The 25,118-nt window shown below is 49.4% G+C and overlaps 1 protein-coding gene across 1 annotated transcript in view; it reads right to left on the bottom strand.

The window, feature by feature from the left end:
- Positions 1-22,449, bottom strand: part of LOC141932638 (carboxyl-terminal PDZ ligand of neuronal nitric oxide synthase protein-like) — a 37,909-nt gene extending 15,460 nt beyond the window's left edge. Inside the window, exons 1-2 of the mRNA XM_074846492.1 lie at positions 22,238-22,449; positions 18,183-18,254 (exon numbers count right to left, since the gene is read on the bottom strand). Coding sequence (XP_074702593.1) covers positions 18,183-18,254; positions 22,238-22,342 — 177 coding nt within the window. The 5' untranslated portion in view covers positions 22,343-22,449. The remainder of the gene's footprint in view (positions 1-18,182; positions 18,255-22,237) is intronic.
- Between the last annotated feature and the right edge of the window lie 2,669 nt (positions 22,450-25,118).

Genomic DNA, 25,118 nt, shown 5'->3' with positions numbered 1-25,118 from the left:
GGAGTTGGGGCTGGGGTGCTGGGACGTGGCTTCAGCTTGCCTGTGGGGAGCAGCTATCTGTCCACGCTTCTGCGCCACACCACAGGTCAGGGCCCACCCTTTGGCTGGCCCAGCGATCCTTTTTCTCCTTTTCCAATTCCTCTCAGGAGCTGGTTGATCAAGAGCTGAGTTTGCACATGTGAGTGCAATGCTCTCTGTCCCCTTCCTAATCCGAGTGCAACCTCTGGTGACTGACACTGTGCTCTTTCCCCTCTTAGCACCATCCGTGAGGTTCAGGACCCCAGTGATGACCCACCAGAAGGTCCTACCACACTCTCCTCCACAGGACTGGGTGCACTGGTCCTTTCCTGCCCAGCAGTTCATGCAGATAACCCCCCAGGAGACACGGGCAGCAGGAGCAGGGTCCCCGGCTCAGTGCGCTGTCCCTGCAGAGCTCCACATGCTCCTTCTCGAGGAATCTACCTAAACCACAGGCTCAGTCTCCACACAACCCACCCGGCAATGCCAATGTCCCTGACCACAGCCTGAGATGCAGAGACCTGCTTACAGACTAAGCTTTGATTAGTCTTGGCAAGAAAAGCACCACGGGATAGACTAGCCACAGATGATTTATTGATGGGGTTGCTGCGGCTGGCCTGGGGCTGGTGCCCTGTGTGGGGCAAATCTGCAGATGCTGCTTAGGTGCAGGAGCTGGAAACAACTTGTCATAGCTGTGAGGAAAGGATTAACGGGAAAATCCAGCCTATGTGCTCAAAATCTCCCCAGCAGACCACATCTAAGGTACACAAAAATCATCTGCTTCACAACGCTGGCTTGGTCAGGCAGACAAGTAACAGCTCTTTGAGAGCTGGGAAGTGGAAGCAGATACTTGTAGGTTGGCCAAGGGGCAGAGGATGGACTCCAGGATTATGGAGTCCCAGGACAGCCCTTCTGCTCCAAAGCCTCCCACCAAGCCCAGCTGCCTTGCTGGGACCATCTCTCAATGAACTGTGCTGACACCTCTGGCTCTTCTCACTTTGGCCACCTCACAGTGACCAGCTGTGAGGAGGTGTTAAAGGTCCTGACCAGCCTCACCTGGGCCCTCTGCCCACACCCCCACCCATGGGCCTCCATTTAAGCTCAGCTCCAGGCCTTCAGTCCTTTCTTCAGCTCCAGTGTAGTAGTGTTGGGCTTCAGCTCAGCCATAGCCATGCCTGGCCACGGACTAGCCATGATCCTAACCTGAAGACTGACTTCCCAGCTTGGCCTCAGACCTCTCATCAGTATGGACCTGATTCTTGGTTGAACCTGGCTACTCCCAAGGGTCTCTGCTCGCCTCACTCAGGTATGATGGGATGGGGCCCTGCCTGGTGAGGCCCCTGCCCTGCCAGCCATGTTATCATGGTTGGCTTCCAGCTCTTCCTCCCTGAGGGAGCAAAGCCACCCTTGCTGCTCCCTGACCCCAGGGCAGTGTGTGGCCCCTCACAGCTGCCTTGGTGCAAGGAGATGCACAAGCACCTCAGTAACAAGGGGTCTGTTTGCCAAAGCCTTCACTAATCCCCAACCTTGGTGGTCAGCCCCTCGCTGCAACTAGAGCTGAGCAGTGCTGTGTGCTGAGGGGAGAGGAAGGATGAAAGGCAGTGAAGGAAACTGCAAAAACTTGAATTAAGCTAAGAAAATATTTGCATTTCTGGAGTCTCCTGTTTGGCGTTGTCAGCACTCTTTTAATTGGTCTAATCTGCAGGTCTTCTTGGACCTGTGCCCCACAACCCCTCAGCCAGCACGAGGGCACTTCAGCTGTGTTTGGCCAGTTCCTGGCTCAGCTCACAACTGCAGCTCCAAGAGTAGCTTCTTGAAAGGTGCCTGTAAATGCAAAAGGGCATACGAGCTTGGCCCTGTCCTCTTTGTCCTGGCTCTGGCTGTGTTTTAGCTCTCTGCAGAGATGCAGGTGTTTTCTGTCTCCCTTTAGGATGCCCTTTGGGGAACAGGGGTTTCTGGAAGAGGCAACACCAGGAATGCTGGGCATGCCTGGCCTGGCTGCCTCCTGCTAACTCCTGTTTTGGCTTTGGAGATCCTCTGGGGTGATGTGTGTGAGTGAAGCCACAACAATGCTTAGGGACTAAGAGAAAAAAAATAATCCCTTAGGAAGCAGCGCCAAGCGTCAGCCTCCTGCAGGCTTTTGGAAGCTGCAGAGAAGCAGTGTCTGGATAATAGGAGAGCAACCTGTGGATCCAGGCTCTCTTGACACTCCTTCCCCAAAACAGCTTTAGGGCTCTGGCTGTACTGAAATAAAGCACTGACAGGTTGCTTCAGCCAAAACAGCCTGTGTGCCCTCTATGTCCCCTTGCAGACACCCTGCCTGCTATCATCCTAGACTCCTCCTGCCTGTCACCTTGGTGGAGTGAGTGTTCACGGAGAGACTGAGGTAAACAAGACTCCAAGCACTGCTTTGGGAAAACTGTTCCTTTCGGGAAAGGAGCTGTACAGCTCGGCAAAACATGCCTGACAATTTTCTGCTTATATAAATATTCAAAACCAGCCGCACTGGGAGCTGACTAATCTGAAGACCTTCCCTGAGCAGAGCTTTTCACGCTTCAGATTCTTTTGCAGACATGAATCCTCAGCTGTAGCTTTTCCTTGAGGTGAGCAGACATTAGTCAGAGTCCCAACACGGGAAACTGAGGCTGGCTTGTTCACCAAGAGTTCAACTGGCAAGACAAGGCAGAGCAAAGAGCTGAAATCAGGAGTTTCCAGCACCCACTCACGATGAGGATTACACATCCCCACTGCGCAGCATGTACAAACTCGTGATCCTCAGAGGGGCTGCGGTCCCCAGGGCCACCCAGCAACTGTCTACGGAGCAGCTCAGGACCCTGTTGCACCCTGTCATCTTGAGCCACGCTCTCTGACTTTGAGAGCCTATTTACAGTGTAGATGGATTTGGAGAGAAACACTAAACTGCTCCTTAGTGTGAGGATGGAGAAATGCAAGCAGGAACCCATTTCTATCAGTAGGAACTGAGGTCTGCTCCTCTGCAGCAAGGTGCAGGTAAAGATCTGCCTGATGCCCCCCTGTTCAGGAGGGCTGGGATCTGTCAGTTGTACTGGATGGCCTGAGAAACACAGGTTTCTAGGAGGGCTGCCCTAACTGCCAACAGAGAGGGGGGTTGCTGTGGGTTGTGCTTCAGTTTGGTCATTAAACCTTTAAGAACCTCCTCCCACTCCTCTGTTTGGGAGAGAAGCTGCTGGGTCTTGGATGGGGCAGCCAGGAGGTTGTGAGGATCCCGCCTCTGGCTGCAGCAGCTGGAGGTTTGGCAGATAAGGGGGAGGCAGGGGAAAGAGCTGCCTTTTATTCAGGTCTCCTCTGCCTTCTAAGGAATCCTGCTTTCTGAGGCCCTGCAAAGCATTCAGATGGGCATGTTAATACAGACCTTCCTCTTCATCCCCCTTCTCCCCATCTTCAACAGATCTTATCCTTGGGAGGTCTCAGACTGTTGGAGTCTCAGGCAGCCTTTAAGGATAGCTCGATCTTTCCACCTAAAGGTGAGGTGGCAAAGGACAGGGATGGAGTTTATACATTCCTGAGCCAGTCAGAAGGATGTGGAGCAAAAAGTGGTCAGAGTTACACCCATGGGGGAGAGTAGGGCTCCTGCAGGTGATGGGAGCTGGTGGGGAGACCAGCAGTGGCTCTTTAATTAGTCTTTTCCACCTCTGAAAATAGGCAGACTGTTCTGGAACAAAGCTTTTTCGTCTGCTTTTAAAAAAGGGTGGGATAAAAGCAGCCTTTTCACTGCCTCCTCCCTGTTAAAGAGATACTGTGCTACTGCTGAGCTCCATCCCATGAGGCACAAGCAGCCTCGCAGCCCAGTGCAAGGTGACATCATCTGGCCTTTGGTGCCTCTCTGACAAAAGCACCATTGTGTGACTGTCACTTCCAGGAACCCCCTGCTGTCCCCAGGTTTAATAGGGAGCTTTCCCACACACAGCCCTTCAGTCCTTGTCTCGCCATGGCAGGCCAACCCCTGCTCGCAGGGAAGCTGGGTTTTATTTTCCTCCCTACCTCTATTCATTTTGCAGGAGAAAACAAATTACCTTTTCCGTCCGCAGTGCTCTGGATGATTAATTAGCTTCAGTAATGAAGTAGTGTCTTGGGACCCCACCCCGATGGAGTCTCATGTACCAGGCACTGATTGCACATGAACATGAAAATGATCCCTACCTCAAAGAGCTGCTAGGTTACTGCGGATAAAAAGTGCTAATTTCATTAGAAGCAGGTCAGATTCACCTGAAATAACCCTTAGAAGTGAATCTGCAATTATACACTGTGATACCTTCAAGTAATTCTGTATTTCCCTACAAACATCAGTTTCAAGAGGCCCTGTAGAGAAGGTCCTGGTTTTGTACACACGTTTCATGTCCTAGTTGCCCTCCAGTCTGGTATGTAGGACAAGAGGCAAGTTAGAAGATTGAATTGTTTTAAACCTTGTTCATCAATGTTCAAACCACAAAGCTCAGAAGAGCAGGAGCCAGGACTGTGGCAGGCTCAGAGCTCCATGGAATAACCTCAGCCCCCCGACATGGTTGTGGGAAGGTAACAGAATATTTTGTGCATCGGCTTCTTATCCACAGAGCAAGGATGTTCATTTTCTACCTCATCCATTCAGTTGTTCTGGTTACAGCCAGTCCCCTCTAAGTGACAGCACCTAGCCAGCAGGGCCAGGCCACCAGATACTGCTCCTACAAAGACATCAGCAGGGAGCAACTGAGGATTTCTGCTGCTCACTCCAAAATCCCTATTGTACATGTGGTCCCCTCGCAGCGCTGCCTTGAGCCTGACGGGTCACTAATGCAGCGGCACATCAGTGAGCTGTATGAGTCCTGCAGTGGGGGAGATGCTCCTCGCTGCTTCTTGGTATGATGGCTGAGCTGTGCAGGGAGGGAAAAGAGGAGCTGCTGCCCTCACAAGCAGGAGGGGGATATGGGATGAGGTGATTAACAGGACTGCTTTGCTCTGTCTCTGGGAGCTGCCATTTATTGTTTGGACAGAGAATAAAAATTGAAAGCCAATTTCTAGTTCTTTTGTGTCTCTTCACAGGAGCATTTGTTACAGCCGTTCTTCAGGGAGCAGAGCACCCATGTGGACCATGAGCCAGTCTTTGGCCATGGGAGCTGGGCAGGACCCACCATGGTGAGACCATGTGTGGGGTGGGGGCTCCAGGGCTGCTTAACGAGGGCCCTGGCAAGGGCTCACACTGGCACAGCACAGACAGGGAGAAATCCTAATCCTGCTGCCACGCTGAGGCTCTGACAAAGGCAGGTGCCAGGACTGCAGGCCTCTAAATAATGCAACACTTCCCTCTGCATTTATGTAACGATGCTATTTTAGTGTAGGTAGTCCAAGCGAAGGAGGGTGGCAAACCAGAGGCGAAGGCAGCGCGAGAGGCAGGCTGGGCGAGCCACGCTCTGCATGTGGGGATGGAGAGGAAGCGCCGGCGCTCCTGAGGCTCAGTACAGGCAGGGGAGGTCAAGATGCAGGAGGCAGAGGAGGGAAGGCCCACGTGTTCAAACCGGTAACTATGTCAACCCAGCCCCTGCTCCCTAGAGGCCCAGGTGTGACCTCCTGTACTTCTCTGCTTCCAGCACCCATGCTGCTCTGCAGCCAGGAGAAACCTTGTGACTGCAGCCGCCTCCTTAGAGCCTCCGTGACTTCAGGATGCGGGAGAGTGATGCTGAGCACGTCCACCCGTGGTGGATACTTCTCCAAAGGAGAAGGAGAAATCTAGTTTGTTGAGAATCTGGAGAAGCTACAGCTGCATGACTAGCGCCTGCTTTTGGTAAATGCTGCAGGGAGGGACCATCTCCTGGCTTCTAACTTGCTATCACACACCATATGCATCTCAGGTGCCATCCCCCAGCTCTGAGTCTTGTGGTTTCTCCTAGCCACCCTCTAGGAAAATTAGCATTTTCCTTGTGTATCTACAGCAGAGGTAGGAAGCTGGACTTGGCACCTCTATCTTTGAGCAAGCAGAATTCAAGCTAGAATGAAGACTTGGTCTCCATTTGCATGCAGAAACAGCACTTGATTACAAACTAGACCAGAATGAAAATGGGAAGGATGCTGAGCTGCCTAGTGTGCTGCTCTGTGTAGACCAGGTTTCACGCCTCGTTTGCTAGGTGCAGGCAGGCTTCGTTCTCTTTCACCCCAGAGAGCTCTTTGTTAGCTCAAGCCCTGGGTGCAGCTGAACCTCTCTCCTTCTCAATGCCAGCAACTTTCATGAACAGCCTTGCTATGTACTGGTCTGAGACAGTCAGGGACTGAAATACTCTGCTTTATTGCCAGGCAAGGAGACTTTTTCTGTGTAGCTGTTAATACTATTGATCTCCAACAGCTCCACTTGAGAAAGCATTTCTTAGAGAAAGCTCAGTGACTTAGCCTCCAAGCGCTGCTCAGAAAGGATGTGTCTGCATCTGAGAGCACCAACTGTACAGTAATTCCAGCCAGGAACAGCCCATTGAGCTTGGAGGGGGTCAGTCACCGTAGGGCCACAGGGACGGTGAGTGTAAGGTCTATTAGTAAAGACTTGGCGTGCAGTACTGAAAGATCCTGCCTCCTTAGTAAAACCAGCAGAGTCAGGTCTGATGTTTAGATGCAGCTATTAAGAGGGATTTACTAAAGCACACAATTCCTAATTCCCATTGACTTCAGAAGAAATCTTGGTTGTTCTGAACAACACGCAGGACATAAATGTCTTTTGAAATCTGCCCAAGAGCCCTTGTACCATGTGCATTTCTGGAATACAGCAAAAGCAAAGCCAGCAAGAACTCACCCCTCTCCTGCCAGGCTGCCCCAGGGCAGACATCAGTCGCACCCAGGTATTACCCAGATGTGAAGCCCTGAGCAGATCCAGGCACAGCACGGCTGGCATGCTGCTTCTCACCAAGTGGTCCTTGGGTAGAAATTATTGACTGCTAATAAAATTGCCAATAGACTGTGGTAACCCTTCTCTGTGGCAATCCCTAAATCTAAAGGAAGGTCTCTGGGTTCTCCTCAAATTGTCCATAAAATCTTTTTCAAATTTGGAAACAAGACTCTTACTATAAGAGAAAGAAAATTCAACACTAATTGTGTCATTTCCAAAACTCCAGAATATAAAGCAGTTCAAGGACTCTGTTAAACTCAGGGGAGCCACTGAGGTTAGTGAATCATGATGACAGAAACAGCCTGGGTTTAGATAGTGGGAATTATGGATGAAGAGGGTTTTATGGTATCAGTATTTACTGTCACAGAGGTGTTGTAATCAGAACTGTACCAGAGCATCACAGCCAAGGCAGAGGCAAGCAGCCCGGGCTGGGCTTCCAGGCTCTTGGACAAGAGGCCACTGGATGATTTGTCAGTTGTTTGCAAGCTCACGGTGCTGGGCAGTGTACAGAGGCATGCCAGGGTCAGCTGGGTATGCAGCTACTTCACAGATGGGTAAGTAAAGATGAAGAACTTGTTACAGCCAGCCACAAATGCAGCGACAAAGAGTAGGAACCCACCTGACTGTTCCCTGTCCCCCTGCTCAGCAGTGACCAGCAGCCACCCTCCGGGCTGATGCTCGGTTCCACTTTCCTGATGTCTGCTCTGTTCCTCAGTGCCACTCCTGGTGTCCCTGGGCTAGTGGTGCTGTCAGCAGCTGGGTGTGAAGCTGTGGGCACTCATACATCCTGCACTGCTCGCACACAGGTCAATGATTAACCACAAATGGTGTTTGCTGCCCCAGCTCACAGCTGCTCCTGCTCTTGGTTTGGATGTAAGACAAGCAGGAGACCAGCATTGCCCTGAGGGGCAACAACATCAAAATAAGAAAATGTGCCTGTGCTGGAAGTTCAGGTCCCATAATCATTAACGGCAGGGGCACAGGCTGCAGCAGGACTCAACTGGTCCATGATGGCTTTGGGATCACTGAACTTCATGAACACGGCTCTGTGGTAGGTACAGGGCACTTGGAGAGGCAGCAGGTTTGATGGCAGACACCAGTGTTTGGGCAAGTTGTACCAAAGGACCCACATGCCTGAAGAGTAACTGTATGCCTTATGCCCTCCTGGAGCCAGCTGTAAATGCCTTGTCCTCCATCACACTGCATCTTGTCTTAACATGTCCCACTGCTCTTCTTTCCGTGAAAAAATAATTTGCTTTTAGAGAGAAAACCCTGGAGCTCGGAGGGTTTGGTGGGATTCCTGGAGTATGCTGGACCTGGCTGTGTGGGCAGCAGGGTGATGTGGGGCCCTGCCTGTGATGCTCTCTGCAATACAAGGGGCCCCATCCTCCCCTCCAGCAGACCCACTGCCTGGCAGTATCTCTGCAGCAGTAGAGTGACAGAAGGATGGAAGAAGGGGCAAGTGACTCAGGTGTCCTGAAAACAGTCAGGTGGTTGCCAATTAGTCCAAATAACCCATCTGGCCCAGGGAAAAGCCATTCAGAGAATGTCTAATCACTGCTGCAGGAAAGAAAGAAAACCATTCTGTAATGCCTTTGAAAAATCCCTGCTCCCTCATCAAAGTATCCCTCCCTCCAGGGACCCATTCAAGACTTTTATTCTGTAGATTTATCATAGTTATTTGGTCAAAACCTGAAGTAGCTTGTCAATGTATTATGTTAAGCAGTGCCGATTCTGTTTGCCTCCAGACCTCATTTAGTGCAGAGCAAAAGCAGAAAGAAGAAAGCAAGTGTAGAACCAAGCTATTGCTGGCAAATCTTCATTTACTAGGCAGAATTTTGCTTTGTGGTCATGGTCCTTCAAGGGTCCCTCTCCTCAGAACACTGATCCATAAAGCACAAAGGCCCTTGCATTGGACAAAGTCCAGACACCATCTACAACAGCACCCACTGCTGTGGCACTAGCTCTAGCCTTCCTCCCGTGTCCAGTGGGGACACGCTTAACCCAAGAACCAGAAGGGCTGAGGTCAAAGCATGAGGTTACACCATAGCTACCAGATGACTTTTTTTTGATTTTTTTTTTTTTTTTTGCCTGCATGTAGATAGCTTCACCCATGGGACAGGTTTAAGTGTTTATTTTCATGGACAATTCTATTTTGTTCCTGGTCCTGAAACATGTCAACCTGCTCTAGTGGAAATCAATGCCTGCGCTTGCATTAGCGGCCCAGGGAGGGTCTCTGCTCCCCCAGCGTGGCAAAGGCACTCCGTGCCATGGGCAACCTGTTTCTGTGCCCTTGCCCATGCACTTGTCACTCAGATTAAGGCACCTCCACGTTAACAAGCTAATCCAATGTGCTCGCTACCACCCTGGTTGCCATCTTAGTTACATTTTTTCAGGCACCAGTCAAGAAGCAGCTTTGAGTTGTGGCTGACTGTTCTACACCAGAATGTAATTTGAAAGCCATTATACTTCATCTCCGTAATACTCTACAGCCACTAACATCATTGTTGAAAAAGCTACTTTATTTCAAACTAGATAAAAGCTTTGCAGAGATCTCATACACTGATATTTTAGCTTGTGAAATCAAATGCTTCAGTCATATAATGATAATACTGTTAAAGCCACTTTATTTTACAATTAAAAGGTACCTACCTCATAGCCAAGATTTAGCATCACACAAAAAAGCTCTGTCTTGTTCTATTTAGTACTAACATTTTAATTTAGCTTTTATCTGTTTAACCGCTGCTTTTATTAGCCTTCAACTAAATTCCAATCCATCATGACTCTTATGCAAAACAATATTAATATGCCTCACTAGTTCCACCCCCTCATTGGAGAAGCCATCCAGTTTTCAGCACTCTGAGGAAGGCATTAAAAGGTCGCTGTTGCTTAGAGATGGCACATTTCACTGACTGATCCTTCCATCCATCTGTTATCAATCATACGTAGCGCACTTGCTGAACAGGGTATAAGAACTGAGGCATCTATAATCACCAGTGACTCCTCAGAAGTAGGTCATAGCACGTGGCTACTGAAAAAGCTCTAAACTGTCTTCTGTTACAGTGGCCTGTATTGACAGCTAGACCAGTCCCCACTCATTTCAGCTCAGAAGTGGTGGAAGATAACAAATCATAATTCCATGGCAAGAAGTCCAGAGGTGATTTAGGATTGGAGATGAGCAGGGTGGAAACCTGCAAGAAGTTATAAGTCATTGGGGTGGCTCTATGACACGGTGAGACATCCCCAAGCAGTGAGCAGAAGGCTGGATTCTCGGGTAATATCAGAGGTGTTTATTCCTCTCCTCCCACTCAAGAGGGACAAGCAGGGAGTAGTCAGTTCTCCACCACAGCCACACAAGGCTGCCTAGAAACACTGTGCATGATGCCACTGCAAAACCATCTCACTAAGACCTTCTTCCATTTGCGTTATGATAATACAAAGCAGAAACTGGATAAAACAATGCGCGGTTAGTCTGAGACATGGCAGACCCAAGTCTTCTAGAAAAGCAGCTTCCACATTTCTAAAGCCATTTCTTCAGTTCATGAAAATCAAATTTTCTGTAAGGCTAGTAAAGCAGCACATGCATGAAACACACTTGAGCCTGCCAAGGTGACCATAGACCAGAGAACATACATAGAGAGGCCTAAGGAGCTGCACCTGCATCACCCATCCTTCCAACCCCAGCCCTCCCCCTTCCTTAGGCAAGGGACCTCTGGGAGATACAGTCCCACCTGGTGCTTTGGCTAATTAGGGCTGCAGGGGCATGCTGGGAAAGGAGAGAGGTGATAAAACTCAGGGGCAGGGTAGGGAGCCCTTCCTGGAGGTGGGGTGGGAGCTAGGTAAGGAGCAGGGGCTGGGAGGTTGAGGCTCTAGGTCTCTCCCCGTTGCCAGAGGAGGCCCTGCAGTCTCAGGCTGAGGCCACTCGTTTTGCCTGGAGAAATGGATTCTTGCCAGACCTTCTGCCAGAGGACTCACCTCCTTCCTCAGCATCCTGGCAGCGCTCATGCTGCACAAAGGTAAGACCCATAATGTGGCTGTCATCTCCTCATGTAAGGTGGCTTCCCCTCCCAAGGGCATTTCTGTCAGGTCCGTTATCTTCTTAAAGACCAGCAAACACACTGTGGGAACCAAACTCAGGTGCCATTTGTAGTGCAGAAGAGTAAAATGCTTTTCAGTAGAGCAAGGTGCTAAATGTTTTGGTACTACCTGCCCTTGTTAAACCCACTAACTCATCCTCTGGCATGGGAGAGGGCAAAGAACCTGCTAAGGGGGCTGAAGTGGTGAAGACTTCAGCAAAGGAATAATAGGAAGGGATGTGAAATCCACTTTACTGTGAAAATGGGCTAATGTGTGTGTCTGGGCACACCAGAGAACCCTGCAGAGCTGCTGGCTAGATGCTAATTAGAGCATTCAGGTCTAAGGGCCTCTGTCTCCACACCCAGATCTCCTCCTCTTGGGTAGGAGGAGGTAAGAGGCTTCCTGGCATGGCTCAGGTAGGACCCTCAGAGCATGGTGCAGGACTCCTCTGCCTCCCAGGAAGTCCAGCCTGATCCCCATCCCTGTGCAGGAGACTCTGCTATAGCTGCAACAAATAGAGGAAAACAACCTAATGAGGCATTAGGGCTAAACTTAGTTGCAATTAACACTTCATTACCATCCTGAAAACACTTGCTGTATTTTGCCAGAGCCTGGAAAGGTAAAACCAATTAGCTTAATCTTGTGTGGTAGAGACCTTAAACTGGCTCAGATGCCTGTCATGGATGGGACCCTGGGAGTAACTGGTGTTTCTGAGACCATCGTGCCTAGAGCTGAGCAGTCCTGCAGGCAGGTCGGGTAATGGGACACAGCTCTGCTTGGGGCTCCAGGTGCCTGGGGAACAGAAGGGCCGTATGGCAAGGATGCCTTGAGCCAAGTCATCCACTCTGCTCTTGATGTCCTCTTGCCAATCTCAGTTTTCTTAGTCCACTTGTCTGAGAGACTGTTCTGTGCCTGTAGCTCTGTTGTGTTGACTGGTATCTTCCCTTAATAAAGCAGATAGCAGGTAAGGTTGCAGGCAAAGGTACGTGGGCTGCTGGACAGGGAGACAGAAGTACAGAAAGATCCAGAGAGTAGGCAGAGGACAGAAAGCCATCCATGATTGCCTGTAAATCTCCTTCCAAGTCACTAGTGTAAGTTCCTCATTCTTTTCCTGGGTAGACTTGTAGGCTATACTGAGGATTGGCTATAGTCTGATCATGTACTGCCTGCGTGAAGCTGCATGAGCCTTTCTTAGGCCTCTGCTTTGGAGAAGAGCCAAAACTAACACCAGACTTTCTGCAGAAGGTATCAGAGCAAGATAGTACATGCTCATGTATACTTGGTTCAGATACTTAAAACCACTGCTCTCTCCCGGAAGCTATAGTCTAATATGTATCAGTGTAAGCAACCCTTGCATGGTTCTCCAGAGAAGCAGGGAAGGTATCCTAGAAAAAGATACTCTCTTGGAGCGTAGTTTGGGATAAATACATAGCCCTTTTGGTATAGGGGAGAAGGAGGAAGAGAAATGTACAGCCTTGGGGAAGTTTGTCTCCCTGAAGTCCTCCTCTCATCTTCCTACAAGGTCTGCTGTCTGCCTGTCAGTATAAGTGTTGATTGGATCCACGACCAGCATGGGACTATCTTCTACAGTGCTGTTTCTCAAGTGATCTAGTGAATGTCACTATGTGATGACAATATTTATTTAAAGGCCTTGGGTGAACTGACATGGCCCAGCTCTCCTGTCTGTAAAGCTCCTAGTAAATGAGACTTGGTTACCACCAAGTTAGTTACCACCTTGAAGTACACCACTGTGTACTATCAGCTGTGTCCTTAACTGGCTCAGGGTGTGCTAGAGGTTTGGAGCAGACACACAAGATGCTTGTGTTTTACCTTCTAACCATGTAAGAACTGCCATATGTTTTTCCTTCACCTTCCTGTAAATGAAAGGAAGGTGTATGGCTTTCTGAGAACTAAAGGTTGGTCCACACCAGCAATCTGAGGACTGTTGAAGTGTTTTAAGCTAGGATTGTTTTCTTTCACAGCCCAGGGCTGTCATTAGTTGAGATTTGAATGCTCTTCCAAAGAGGCTGAAAGGAAAAGCCCTCCAGGAACTGCAGCAGAATAAACTCCCATCCAACAACAACAGATCCCAGCATGCAGCTACAGAGGTCTACACCAGGGCAAGCACTCCAGCAGTTTGCACTTCCACATTTGAGTCTGTGCTTCAGCTGCAGCAGACCAAATAACTTCATTATAGTGGGAGAGGCTGCAAAGACTAACCAAGAACCCAGCAGCTGGGAGTTCGGCTTCTATCTTTTTTTAGTGCTGATCACAACTCCAGCTCAGATTAACATGAAGCTGGCAGGAAAACTTAGCTCCAAGCATAATAACTCGGGCTTATAGGCAGAATATATCAGAGAAATCTATTCAGCAGTTATCTTGGTGAACTTCTCCTCTGCATTAAGGCTGTCTGTCTGGGAAAACTAAAGGAACCGTGTTCTAGAAGAATGTCATGAACAAGTCTATTAAATGTCTCTACCTCCAAAGTCTGCCACACAGTGATAAATTGAACTGAGATGGCTGAAGGCAGACACCCTGCCCTCTGCCAGCATGTCCACCTGGTTCCTCTCCTTCTGCAGCAAGAGCAGATAAATGACATCCATATTTGCTCCTGAACCATTGGAGTTTATAGCCTGGCGTGGCTTTAAGTGCAAGCTGCCTTATGAAGCCAGCCCAGCGTTCAGACTGGGAGCTGCTGGGGTGTGGGAGAGGCAGGCTCTGTGTGGCCGTCCCTGCTGCCTCCGCTTCGCAAGGTTGCACTGTAGGATTGTAACTTTCACTCATCCTGATTTAAACTGATGTCATGTCACACTTCAACACTACCAGTTGATATTTGACAGTCAATATGACTTACAGTGTGGCTAGATTGCACTTCCTCACTAGAATACTGTGTGGAGAAATTGCAAAGCGTTGAGGCTCTGCTTAAGAGCGTGGATGCAGCAAGAATGATCAGGGTAACAGGGAGGCTGAAGTGAGAACGCAGTTCTCATGCCAAGGAGAACTCAGGCATTTCTGATGTATCCTGCGTCAAGATTTATAAATGTTTCTGCTTCTCTGGCACACTGGCCTCTGGGGAAAAAGACTTCTCAATTAAATTAAGCCTAAGAAATGTGGAGGTAACAGAAGAAACACATTAGTCTGGATGCCTGCCTCCTGTTTGTTCACCCTGGTGCTTGGATGGGCATAGCACCAGTGGGCTGTTCCCTTATGAAATGATTAAATAATCCAACATCTGGCTCCTTTCTGAGTGTTAATACCTGCTTAGGTCCAAGCTAGACCTTCCAATCAGACCTGAAATTTCTAGGCTTCGTAGAATCTTAAGTGCAAATTCCAGGGAAACTGATTCTGCGCTGTAAAGGTAATTAAATGGAGTGACTTGGGGAATTGCTGGCAGCAGGCCGTCTGTGGGGATGACAGGCTTTGACGCTTACTCCTGCCATGTCCTTGTACAACTCACCACTCAAAATAGCAGCATTTCACAAGGGCTGCTTGACTGGCTGTGAGGTGCTGCACTGAGGGTATTGTTGCTCTGTTTCTCCTCTGGTCAGTGCTAGCTCTGTGGAAGCGGGAGAATGGATGCAGGACACGTTGTGATGTTAACCCTTCACATAAAGCCATTCCCTGGTCTCTCAGGGCAAGATTTCCCAAGCAACCTCAGGAGCTTCAAGAAAATGTTTTGTGTTTTACAAAACCCATCTTTACCCCCAGGCCTGTACCCAACAGGCAAAGCTTTCCTGTTACTGTTTGTGTTGTGTGGGCTCCACAACCTCTTTCCTTTTAAATTCTGTGAGATCCTTTACCTGGCTAAGGGGAGAACTTGGTTATTTAGTTGTTCACTAACAGGCAGCCAGGAGTCGTGTGTCTAGGGAAAGAGTGACCCTGCTGAATCAGGGAGCTATTTGGGCCCTCAAGAAGGACTTTCACATTCTTCACATTAGCTGCCACTTCTGCAGGAAGAAAAATCTTATATTGTACATAAGCTCCCTAGAGTGCTGAGAAGGCTCAAATATCTGCAGATGAATCCACTTCAGCAGAAAGCCAGCTCCACCAGAACGCTGACTCTGAACGCAGGAGTTGGAGCGAGTGCTGCCAGACACCCAGACCTGGATGGCCTCGGGCAGCAGGAGACAGCAGATGTGGCGTGCGGCTTCTCCCTGGGAGGTGGAGGAACGCCTGCCTGCACTGGGTGCTTGGAGCTGTGCAATGAGTTGGACTCTCATAAACAGCAACTTGATGTGCCTGTCAGAGCACAGTGTACTTATTCAAGTAGCAAACTAATTTCATCACCTCCCCTGCCAGGGCAAAAGGAGGCAGAGGGATTAGTTTGAACTCTGGTGATCATATAATAACATGGCAGCTGTATGTAGCTAATAATCCACTGGATTAGCAAATTTAAAGTTGTCTAGCTCTGCATAAAGGGAAGCTAAGAACAGCAGCTTCCCTGTTCTACCTATTGCATTTGCATTCCCTCCAGTGGCAGCATAGAACATGATGAGACAAGGTTTTCCAGTCTGTTATGAACTGGGAATCTAATGTGTGACTAATGGAGTACTGCTAGTAATTCTACAAGCATCCATTCAGTCAGGAATATAGATTTAAGCTTTACTGTGAGAGTGCATCTTAAATACCTACTGCAAAAGAGTAGATTGCGGTTTCAGCAGACTAATGTTAAAACATGTCATTTCAGGCACGCTGGGAGTAATGTCCTATAGCCTGTGCACTCTCTCTGTCCTGAAGTCTGCAAGCAGACTGCTCCGCTAATGCCTGGAGAATACCACTGAATTCCTCCCAGGTTCCCTGGCATAATTCATATGCAACTGGCAAAAGAGCCCCGTACAAGACACAAGGCAGTAAGATGCCAAGGAGTAGACATAGCACCTGGAGTTGCTACTTTTCTTACCACCCTCTCTTTCTCCCCACACTCCAAGGACAACTTTAAGTGTTAGGTAGCTCAAGGTTTTTTCCCTGGGGCAAGTGCTTTTAATCACAGACCGGAGACCAGAATCAGACATGGTAGCAGGAAGGCAGTTTCAGCTTATATCCCTTTACTAATGAATAACTAGAGTAACCAGCTCTGTCAGAGCCTGGAAAATACAGAGCTGTGACTCCTCATCCTCCTCCCTGGTTCCCTTCTGGAGTGGCAGAAGCAATGAGTAACAGCCTGCCTGTGCTGTGGGCTGCCCTTGTGCTCAGCCGGCTCCGTCACCAACTGCTCCGGTGATGGCTCATGCTGCCTCCTCCCATGTCACAGGGCACAGAGAGCAGCAGAGGAAATGTTGTGCTGGGGCTTGTACTGGGCGACTTTTCTCTTCCGCTCCAGCAGAGAATTCCAGTGGAACACTGGAGTGCACAAAGGATGAAAGCTTCAGCACAACGTGCCCCTGCCAAGACTTGGCAGGGCTGCAGGACCTTTCTCGTTCTTACAGTGCAAACTACCACTCACAATAAGATGGTAGCAAAATACTAGTTTCCACCAATAGCTTCTTCCAGTGTTTCCTCCCAGTTGCAACTGGTGCTGCTGAGAGTCCATGGGAAAAAAACTCTAGTATAGACAAGGCCTCTGCATGCAAATGAACGCTACATAAATAACCCCCATCTTCCCTCAGTTCCTAGGTTGTGTACTCTATGCACTAGAATTCTCTTCAAAGACCTCCCAGTTCATTCTTTATGCTCTAATTAAGGATCAGTGCCAATTAACTATCTTCAATAGAGGAGCATCTTCCGCTCAGCAGCCAGGAAGTGTCTGAATAAGATCCTGCTGTACAATACGCACATGAAAAGGGAAGCCCTCCCTTTTTGGAAAGGGCTTCCAAGATTAAAAACCCAGTATAGAATACAGGATGCCTACTTTAAAAATATTGTGTGATTAACTGATGGCATCCATGAATGCAGAGTGGTTTCTTATATGCTTCATGTAGCACTCAGGCATGCTCTTGCACTGCCAAGACTCTGAGCTAGATACCATCATGGCAATAGCAGGGGTGAAAACAGAATGCACCCCTTTCTAGAAACTGATATTAAAATACTCTCTGCTTTTTCTTGCAAGAGCGTTAGCCAGTCAAAGATCAGCAGAAGTGCAGCATCAAATCTGATGCTAAATATTGATTCAGCTCAAAAATTACCAATAGTTATGCCAGCATCTAAGCTGCCCCGGTAGTTCTCGCCTATTGCCTTTAGTTCCTATAGATGTTCACCTGTTCCATAAATAACCAGGCAATTTAGATTGCTGCTGCACCATGTTCTGAGCAAGAGCTGTGCTAATAGTCTGAGCAGGCAAAGGCAGGGGAATGTCATTTCTGAGCTTGGCTGGAGATGAATACATCAGCTCCCCAGTCAGTTACAGGCTAAGTTTAAAAAGCACTATTCTAAATGAAAATTAGATGGTTAAACACTGCAGGGGGGGGGGGGGGGGAAATAGGATAATCCCTTCAAAGCTTTAAGTGGAAGATTCTCAAACCTGCTTCAGTTGATGTGAGACATATGAACTGCCTCAGGATTAAGACCCCTGCAAAACTTGAGCCAAGCACAACAGCTGCACTGCCTTTTGGGGTAGATACACTTGAACTGGTTATACATGAAGCAGATGTAAGCTAGCTACCCTGCTAATCGTAGCTAAATCTGGTGACCATTCACAGGCTGTTCTGAAGAATAAAGGGCTAGAGGAGGAAGAGCGCAGACTTGATGATGAGAAACAGGAACTGTAAAACTGTACTGGAGGATGGGGGAAAGCAGCAAATTATTCCATGAGCAGCAGAATCCACAAAGTCTAGTCTGATGGGATTTACATCCATAACATCTGCCAGGCCACTTATATTTCAATATATAACAACATAATATATTTGGAATTGTCAATGAATTTGTGCTTTTGTGGAGCTGATTGTGTACATCTCATTTTTCACACGCACACAAATCCAAACAGGCTAAACGCATCTCTTCGGTTCAAGAATTCCCATACCTGCTCAGCAGAGGCTAGGGTTTTATGTTTGAGTTTTGCTAACTGATCCCTTTGCAAAGAGCAGGGGATGGGTCTATCCTAATATGCCTTGGGAATTTCTGGAGAAGGTTGTAACAATCCTGATTGTGCTGAGATTTGAGCTCCAGATAGGAAGGGTTGGCGGGGGGGAATGCAGAACAGCACACTGCAACCAAGTCACTCCAGTGAATGTAACCTTTTATTCCACGTGGGGTTCAGCTCTTTTGAACTCACCCGAATCCTTCTCATGGCTGCCACAATCTCCACGCGGCTGTTGGGCCTGGGTACGTCCAAGCTACCGATGTACTGAAAGACAGAACAGCAAGATGTCTGTAAAGCAATGCACAAGTTAATGGTGTAGGTTTCTTCAAAACAAGCAGTGTCTCATTAATTTAGTCCCTGCTTGGTTAGACTCCCTTGACCCAGGACACAACAGGAATATCTGTTGTGGATAATATTATCAAAGTCAGGAAGAAGTTCATGGATTTCTAACGTCGGGTGTGAGCCTCTGACCTCATTCAGATTCTGGATGCGCCTTTACCAGTGCTCTGCAGGGCAGCGTCTGTTGCTAATCAAGTCACGATCCCATGGGCCTGAAAATGGGACTGTCCATCCTTCGTCATTCCTCACTACACCTGCTTTTAACAGACTCAGAGCTAAAAGCACTTAAGAGTTGGAAAGTTGCCAGGATGTGCAGTAACTAGGTTTTCTGGAAAAGGCTTGTGATTCTGGCCTAACTTTTCAGTCTGGACTATCCTCCTTCTGGACACCATTGTCCCTGCTTGGTTGGACCAGCTCAGCTCTGTAGAATCCTGGTAAACTTGCTCAAATCTGTGTCCTACATGAGCTGTTTTTAACTACGCTATGGAAGCTTCAGTCCTAAACAAGCTGTCTGGCTGAACTGCGATAGCGGCTGCCCTTGGCATTGGGTGTCTGCATTTAAGTGTAAGCACCAGTCCTAGCAGGGCCCCTTACTGGGGCGCTGAGCCACAGGCAGATGGCGGGTTCCCAGCACCTCCGCCTCTACCACTTCACCACACCTACAGCTTTCTGCAAGTCGTTTGCCTGTTCTCTTGCATGCAATGGCAGTATGTGGGTTGTTAGGGAAGACCTGAAGGCAGACAGCTTCCTGCTCTGTGCTGTTCCCTGGTCTGCTTGTACTCTCCCCTTATGCTGGGTTGTAATGCTGGTGTGCCAAAGCGGGTTCCGGTTGTACCTGTTGGCAGGAGGCGGCTGCTGCAGCGTGGTGGTACCTGTGGCAGCACGCGTGGCACAGATGCACAGGAGGGAGTGCTGCCCGCATCACTGGCAAGCGGAGGAGGCACAAAGCTGCCAGCTCAGCCTTGGGAATGAGGAAAACATGCAGTGTCCTGGACAGTCACCTTGCACGTGGAACAAAAGGCCTTTAAAGTTGTGCAGCGCTGTGGCTCACAGCTCTGAGGAACAACTTGCATGTCCAGGGCATGTTGGTGAGAGAAAGAAAAATGCCATCTGAGTGAGAGGGCGAGTGGCCCGATGAGAAATGCCAGCGTTCCGCCAGCACGGGTTGGTGCTGGGTGCGGTGCTGTGGCTCTGGAGCCAAGGGCAGGGTGCTGGACTCGGTGCTGGCAGGTTCCCAGCGGGGTCTGTTGGCTCCCTCAGTGCCACACAGCCCATCTCTGCACAGCTGTCGCAGGCAGGTTAGTGAGGGGAGCAGAGGGCAGTTTACAAAGCTTAGTTACCCTCTCAAGAGCATTTGGTTCATGAATTGCATCTGGTTTTTGAGTGTGTGGTTTCAAGTTGTGGGGTTTTGGGATTTTTTTTTTTTTGAAGTTGTTCCCCTGTAGAGAGGGAAGGAGAAGGGGCAGCTAATCAGGAGGCCCATGCAAATATTCAAGGTGATAATATACATATGAACAGAGACAAAACAATTCCCCAAGAGCAGCCCCATAGCTATCACTGTTACTGACATAGTTCTGGTTTTATTTCTCTACTGTAACGCTTGCAATGGGTTTTATCTTGGAAAACTTCTACTTGATAGGGCTTTCAGAGATGAGTTCTCCTGGCTCAGTATTTACTGCTCTTTCACCTGCCTTGAAATAAACACCACAAGCAATCTGAAAGGTCATCTGGCTTTTCTGATGCTTCTGTAAATGCCTTTGCAAAATGGCATTTTTAAGAGCAGTTAAGTTCAGCTATAGCCTTTGGTAAACCACAGCAGAGTCAAACCACACAGACCATGAGAGCTTGAGGGCAGCAGGGAAGGGAGCGATAGAGCCAGGATTTCCCTCTGTGCTGGTGGCGAGGGCACATCCGTATCGCTGCAGATCTGTGGTCTCTTTGGTTTGCAGGCATCTCCTTCCCTGCCCTGTGGTGGCTGTCAGTACAGTCACAGGTAATCCGGAGTAATTCAGCGCAGCCGGCTGGCCTTTTGTCTGTGAACAACAGAGCTGCAGTGGGGAACGGGCCGTGCTACCAAAGATAAATTAATAGGTGGGGGCAAAAGGAGAGCTGGTGACTGCTGAGCCAGAAGAGATTCTCCCAAACTCCCTGCTTTGGCCTTCCCGCAGAGTTTGGGTACTTGTGCTCCCACGCAGAGCCCTGCCAGCTCACAGAGCTCTGCAGAAACAGCCACCTTTCCACAAGCAGCTCCCGGTATTGACCTCGTGAAGTTTGTCCCTGAAGATTATAGGGCAAGTAAGACAGTTTGGTATGTAGAGATTAGGGACTAAATGTGGTCAGTAAGATTGCCTGGTGCGAGACACCTGGCAGGCAGTTACAGCCTTGTCATTGTCAGGGTTGCAGCTGACTGTTGTGCCACAATGAGTGTCCTAATTGGAAGAGACAGACTTTAGAGCAGAACCGAGTAAGCACGTTACTAAGGTAATGCAAACCCCATCTCAGACCCACACATCTTAACAGTGTGTTATCCACTCTCCAAATAGCTCTGGATGCCTGAAGCTGTCAATCTGAAGAAGCCCATTTCACTCAATTAAAGGTACAGTTGCTTTACATCTTTTAAAAAAATCAAAATAAGGATTTTTCTTCTCCTCAGCACAGTCTGTGGCATAGAAAATGTTAATTTAAAAAAAGAAATCAAAGATTAATTCCTTTTCTCCTGTAAGGAAGAGAGAGATTTTAAAAATATGTGATTAACTGTCTATTCAGATCCATCTTAAATCTTACAGCTTTTTTAGCAGAAAAACCAAAATGCACAAAATCCGCATTTCAAAGCTTTATTTGAATATATATGCCCCTTCTTTCCAGCTCAGGAGACAGCAGGCGTGAATTCCATTTCTAATCTGTATTAGGCCACCTGCAAAGAGGGGAAGGGAACCCTACAGTTGCTCCAGCAAAATGTAATTCTTCTTGTCAGCTGAATTATAAACCCATTCCCTGCGCTGTCTACAGAATGTCAATTCCAATTGAGTCACTTTCTAAGAGTGATGCTGTGCTGCCAGACTGTTTTCATGATCAATACGAAATTTCTGACAATATCGGTATTTCCTTCCGACACCTGAAGACTGCACGCATTTAAACGAAGATGTTGCCTGCCCAGCTTTTCACGTGGGGAACAGGTCAGATGGAATAAGGCACTAACATGGTTTTAAGCAGCACGTAACAGTCTGCTGGTTTCCAGGGGAATGGAGAGCTGTGCCCTCACTGCGGCAGGAACGGGGTCCTGCCCGGCGGGGGACAGGACAGGCACCAGATCGAGCAAGGACATGCACGTGCATTGGGCACCGACAGTCCCCATGGCGCTGGCAAGAGGGGTCTTTTCCAGATCAGTTCTCAAATGAAGCACACAAGGTGGCTTCTAAGGATTAAACAGCTGAAAAAATACTAGGAAAAGAGCAAGAACCTGTTTGATTGTGATCATTAAATGTAAGGCTTTCATCGGGTTTTTGGTGTTTTCTTTAGACCTCCTTAGATCTGGCAGAGTCGCATGGGCTAGGGGCACTTGCAGGGCTGAAGAAATACACCATGGGTAAGGCTGGAGCGGGCACAGCGAGCCCCGGCCTCGACCCCACAGTGCCATAGGCCCTGTGGCCACTGGCCCTGTGGCCAGCACATGCCCTGCCGGGGGCAGCTGTGCCCAGGGCTGGTCTGCAACAGGCGAGGGCAAAGAGGGCCCGGCGCTGCGGGGGAAACCGGCCTGGGGAAGCCTCTGCCAAAGCCCCCCGGAGCCTGGCAGGGGCGAGGGGCTCTGACAGGCTGGGGGGGGGGGGTCCTGCAGTGCCATCCCCTCCCCGGGCGAGGCGCCGGGCCCGCCGCCGCCCGGGGCTGTGGGGAGCGCGGCCGGGGCTCACCTTGGCCTGGAAGTGGATGCCGTGCTGGAAGGCCTCCTCGTTGTGCAGCGGGACGCGGGAGTCGCAGCCATCGTCCACCAGGTTGTACCGGTTCTTCACCGGCATGGCGGCGGGCGGGCGGCCGCCTCAGGCCGCGGCCCCGCCGGGCATCCCCGCCGGCAGCGCCCGGCCCCGCGGAGCCGGGGCAGGGGTACGGGGCTGGCGGTGCCCGAGCCCGGCCGCGTTTTGAATGAGCGTCCGCGGGTGCGAGCGGGGCCCCGGCCCTCGCCGCGGCGCCATTGGCCCGAAGTTCCCTCATGTGATGCGGGGGGCGGCGGGAGCCCGCCCTGCCCGCGGCCGCCCCGCCTCGGCCGGCCCCGCCGGGACCCGCGGCCCGGGGGCTCCGGGGAAAGGCAGCGCCTGGCCGGGGCCGCGCCCGGCTGCAGCAGCGCGGGGGGTTCCCGCACCCCCGACCCTGCCCCGGCTGCCGAAGAGCGGCCACCCCCCGCTCCGGGCCTGGCCGGCGCCTTCGCTGTGGCCATCCCGGCTTGAGCGTTGGCCACCGGTGAGAGCTGGCCTTGGCCCTCCGGAAGGAGCAGAGCTCCCTGAATCTGGGAGGCGGGTTTTGTTTCGCCAAGTCGTCTCTGGAGGCTTAATAGACACCCGAAGCACCGTGTTGAATTTGGGCGTGTGGAGGTTTTGCCGTTCTGCGTGTCCGGGGCTGTCCTGGCCTGGTGGTGCCGTTTTAATACAGAGGAGAAATACCGTGTCATAACCTCCGAGGACACAAAACCACCAAACCCCAGTTTGGAGCTGTAAATGTGTAGCGAGGTGTCCTGAGCACGCCTGGGAGTGGGTGGTGGTGCCTTGGTGGTGAGCTCCTGAGAGCAGGGGTTACGGATGGTCTCATCTTTAACCCAATTGTTTGCTTTTTTGGACAGTGTAAGTCACACTGTATCACATCAGCAGCACCTGCTCTATTTCCTGTGTTAGAAATTCTAAAAAGACAGTGTCCACAATGATCCGGGATCTCACTGCAGCTCCTGCACAAGAATGGTAGGCTAACACCATCATATGTGTCTGGTGTTAATGTGACTGACAGCTCTGTTAGTACATGCCCTCTACCAGAAGCCTGTTGCACAGTTGGTGTCCACTGACCGACTCAATCTACCCTCAGGATCCCAGCTGTGGGCACGGGATGTCACCGCTGTACCCGTGCACCCGGGGCGCTTTCCCTCCCGCGTCGTCTCGGCGGTGAGGCGCCGCTGGCGTGGGTGAGCCGCTCTGGGACGCCCGACGTGCCCGAGCTCTCGGCAGGCAGCGGCACACGCACAGCTGTGATGGGAAGGCCCAAGACGTGTCTTCTGACTGTTCGTACAGCCGCCCTCTTTGCTCTTTACAGGAATGATCAGAAATGGGAATTGTGGAGAATCCAAGGGGTGGAGGCTTCTATGTTCTCCAACTGATCTCTGGGTTCCCAAGAATTAATTTTTGAGTGATCAGTTGTAACTTTTTGTCATACAAGTAACTCCCCAGGCAGATGCTTGAACGTTGTTGGACACCACCTTTTATGTGGCTTTCACGTTAGCAAGAGAGAATTTGGCCACAGGCAGACAGTGCACAACTCCCTGTCTCCATCTCGGGACTGTAATCATTCTCAGTTTCTTGGCATCTCTGAGTACTTGTAAGTCAGTGGGAGATGGGCAAGAGCCAAAAATCCAGAAACTTACAATTAAGAGAGGGAGAAAAAGTCCAAAGAATTAATATGGGTTCACTGACTGTGAGCCTACATGTTCAAGTATTTTGTGGTACTAGCAGCTCATTCTGGCGCTCGTGCTGGGGTGGATTCTGTGGTCAGCCTCCTGTCTTTGCTAAGTTTTTCTGTTCTCAGACAGGTTTCTTTTTCTTTCTTCCAAGCTATAATGTTGCATTACCCTCTCATTTAAATATTATGTTTTTGCTAATCCCTCTTTTATACAGCGTAACTGAAAATAGGTTTTGTTTCAGGTATGTAAATGCATAAATTGGTTTCTGCCCAGTATGTGACTCTAGATACCCATCTCGCCTGCAGATGCATCGGTTTAGTTCTTTGTTGGTGATTTTTTGTGTGATCTTATGCTGTTATCTAGTGTACTTAACATTTCATGGCACTTTTCTTATCTTGTACGAATCTTGATTTAAAAAATATCTGTTGACCTGAATGAATAACCTAGATTCTGTGTGCAAATGCCCTTGGACTGATTGAGCAAGATTCAGTCCTTTGGTTCTCCTAAGCCCATAGAGGAGGAGATGCCACCCAGTCAGCCTATGCTTATGCTTCCTTTGATGCTAACGCCAGCAAAGCTCAACTAGTAAGGGAAAAAAACCCTAACACAGCCACTACTGGTGAGTCTCTACATTGATTCTGCAATCCTGCATTTTAACTGAGGCATGCATGAACCTGTCATGGTGCTGAGCTGCTGAAAGTTTCTCCTTGTTACCCTCACATTGCCGAAAGAGCATTCCTATATAAGTGGGAGCATTATGGACTTTGCTTGGGATAGTTACATTTTTTAATCTGATAGAAAGAACAGGATGAAATAAGAAGAATGGTCTTTTTATTTCTGTTCTGGTGCTCTCCAGTATCCCACAGATTATAAAATCCTTTGGGTAGGGGGAAAGAAACATCTCATGGGAACGCTGAGGAACTGTGATTTAATAAAGCTTGCAGTGCCAGATTGTGTTAGATCACAATTGAATGGAGGTGTTTAATATTCCATGTTCATTAACTTCTGTGAACTTTTTGTAGGGCTTAGCTCTTCTAAGGTTAATGGTTTGGATCTGTGTTTGAGAATTGAGTTTGAAGGCTGCTAAACTTAAAGCTGTTAAGTTTGCAGTTGGGCAAAGAAAATTCTTTGACTCT

Source organism: Strix aluco, chromosome 20 (genome assembly GCF_031877795.1).
Source record: "Strix aluco isolate bStrAlu1 chromosome 20, bStrAlu1.hap1, whole genome shotgun sequence".
Classification (NCBI taxonomy): Eukaryota; Metazoa; Chordata; class Aves; order Strigiformes; family Strigidae; genus Strix; species Strix aluco.
The sequence above is the reverse complement of the archived record's forward strand: the minus strand, read 5'-3'. Positions and strand labels throughout refer to the sequence as shown.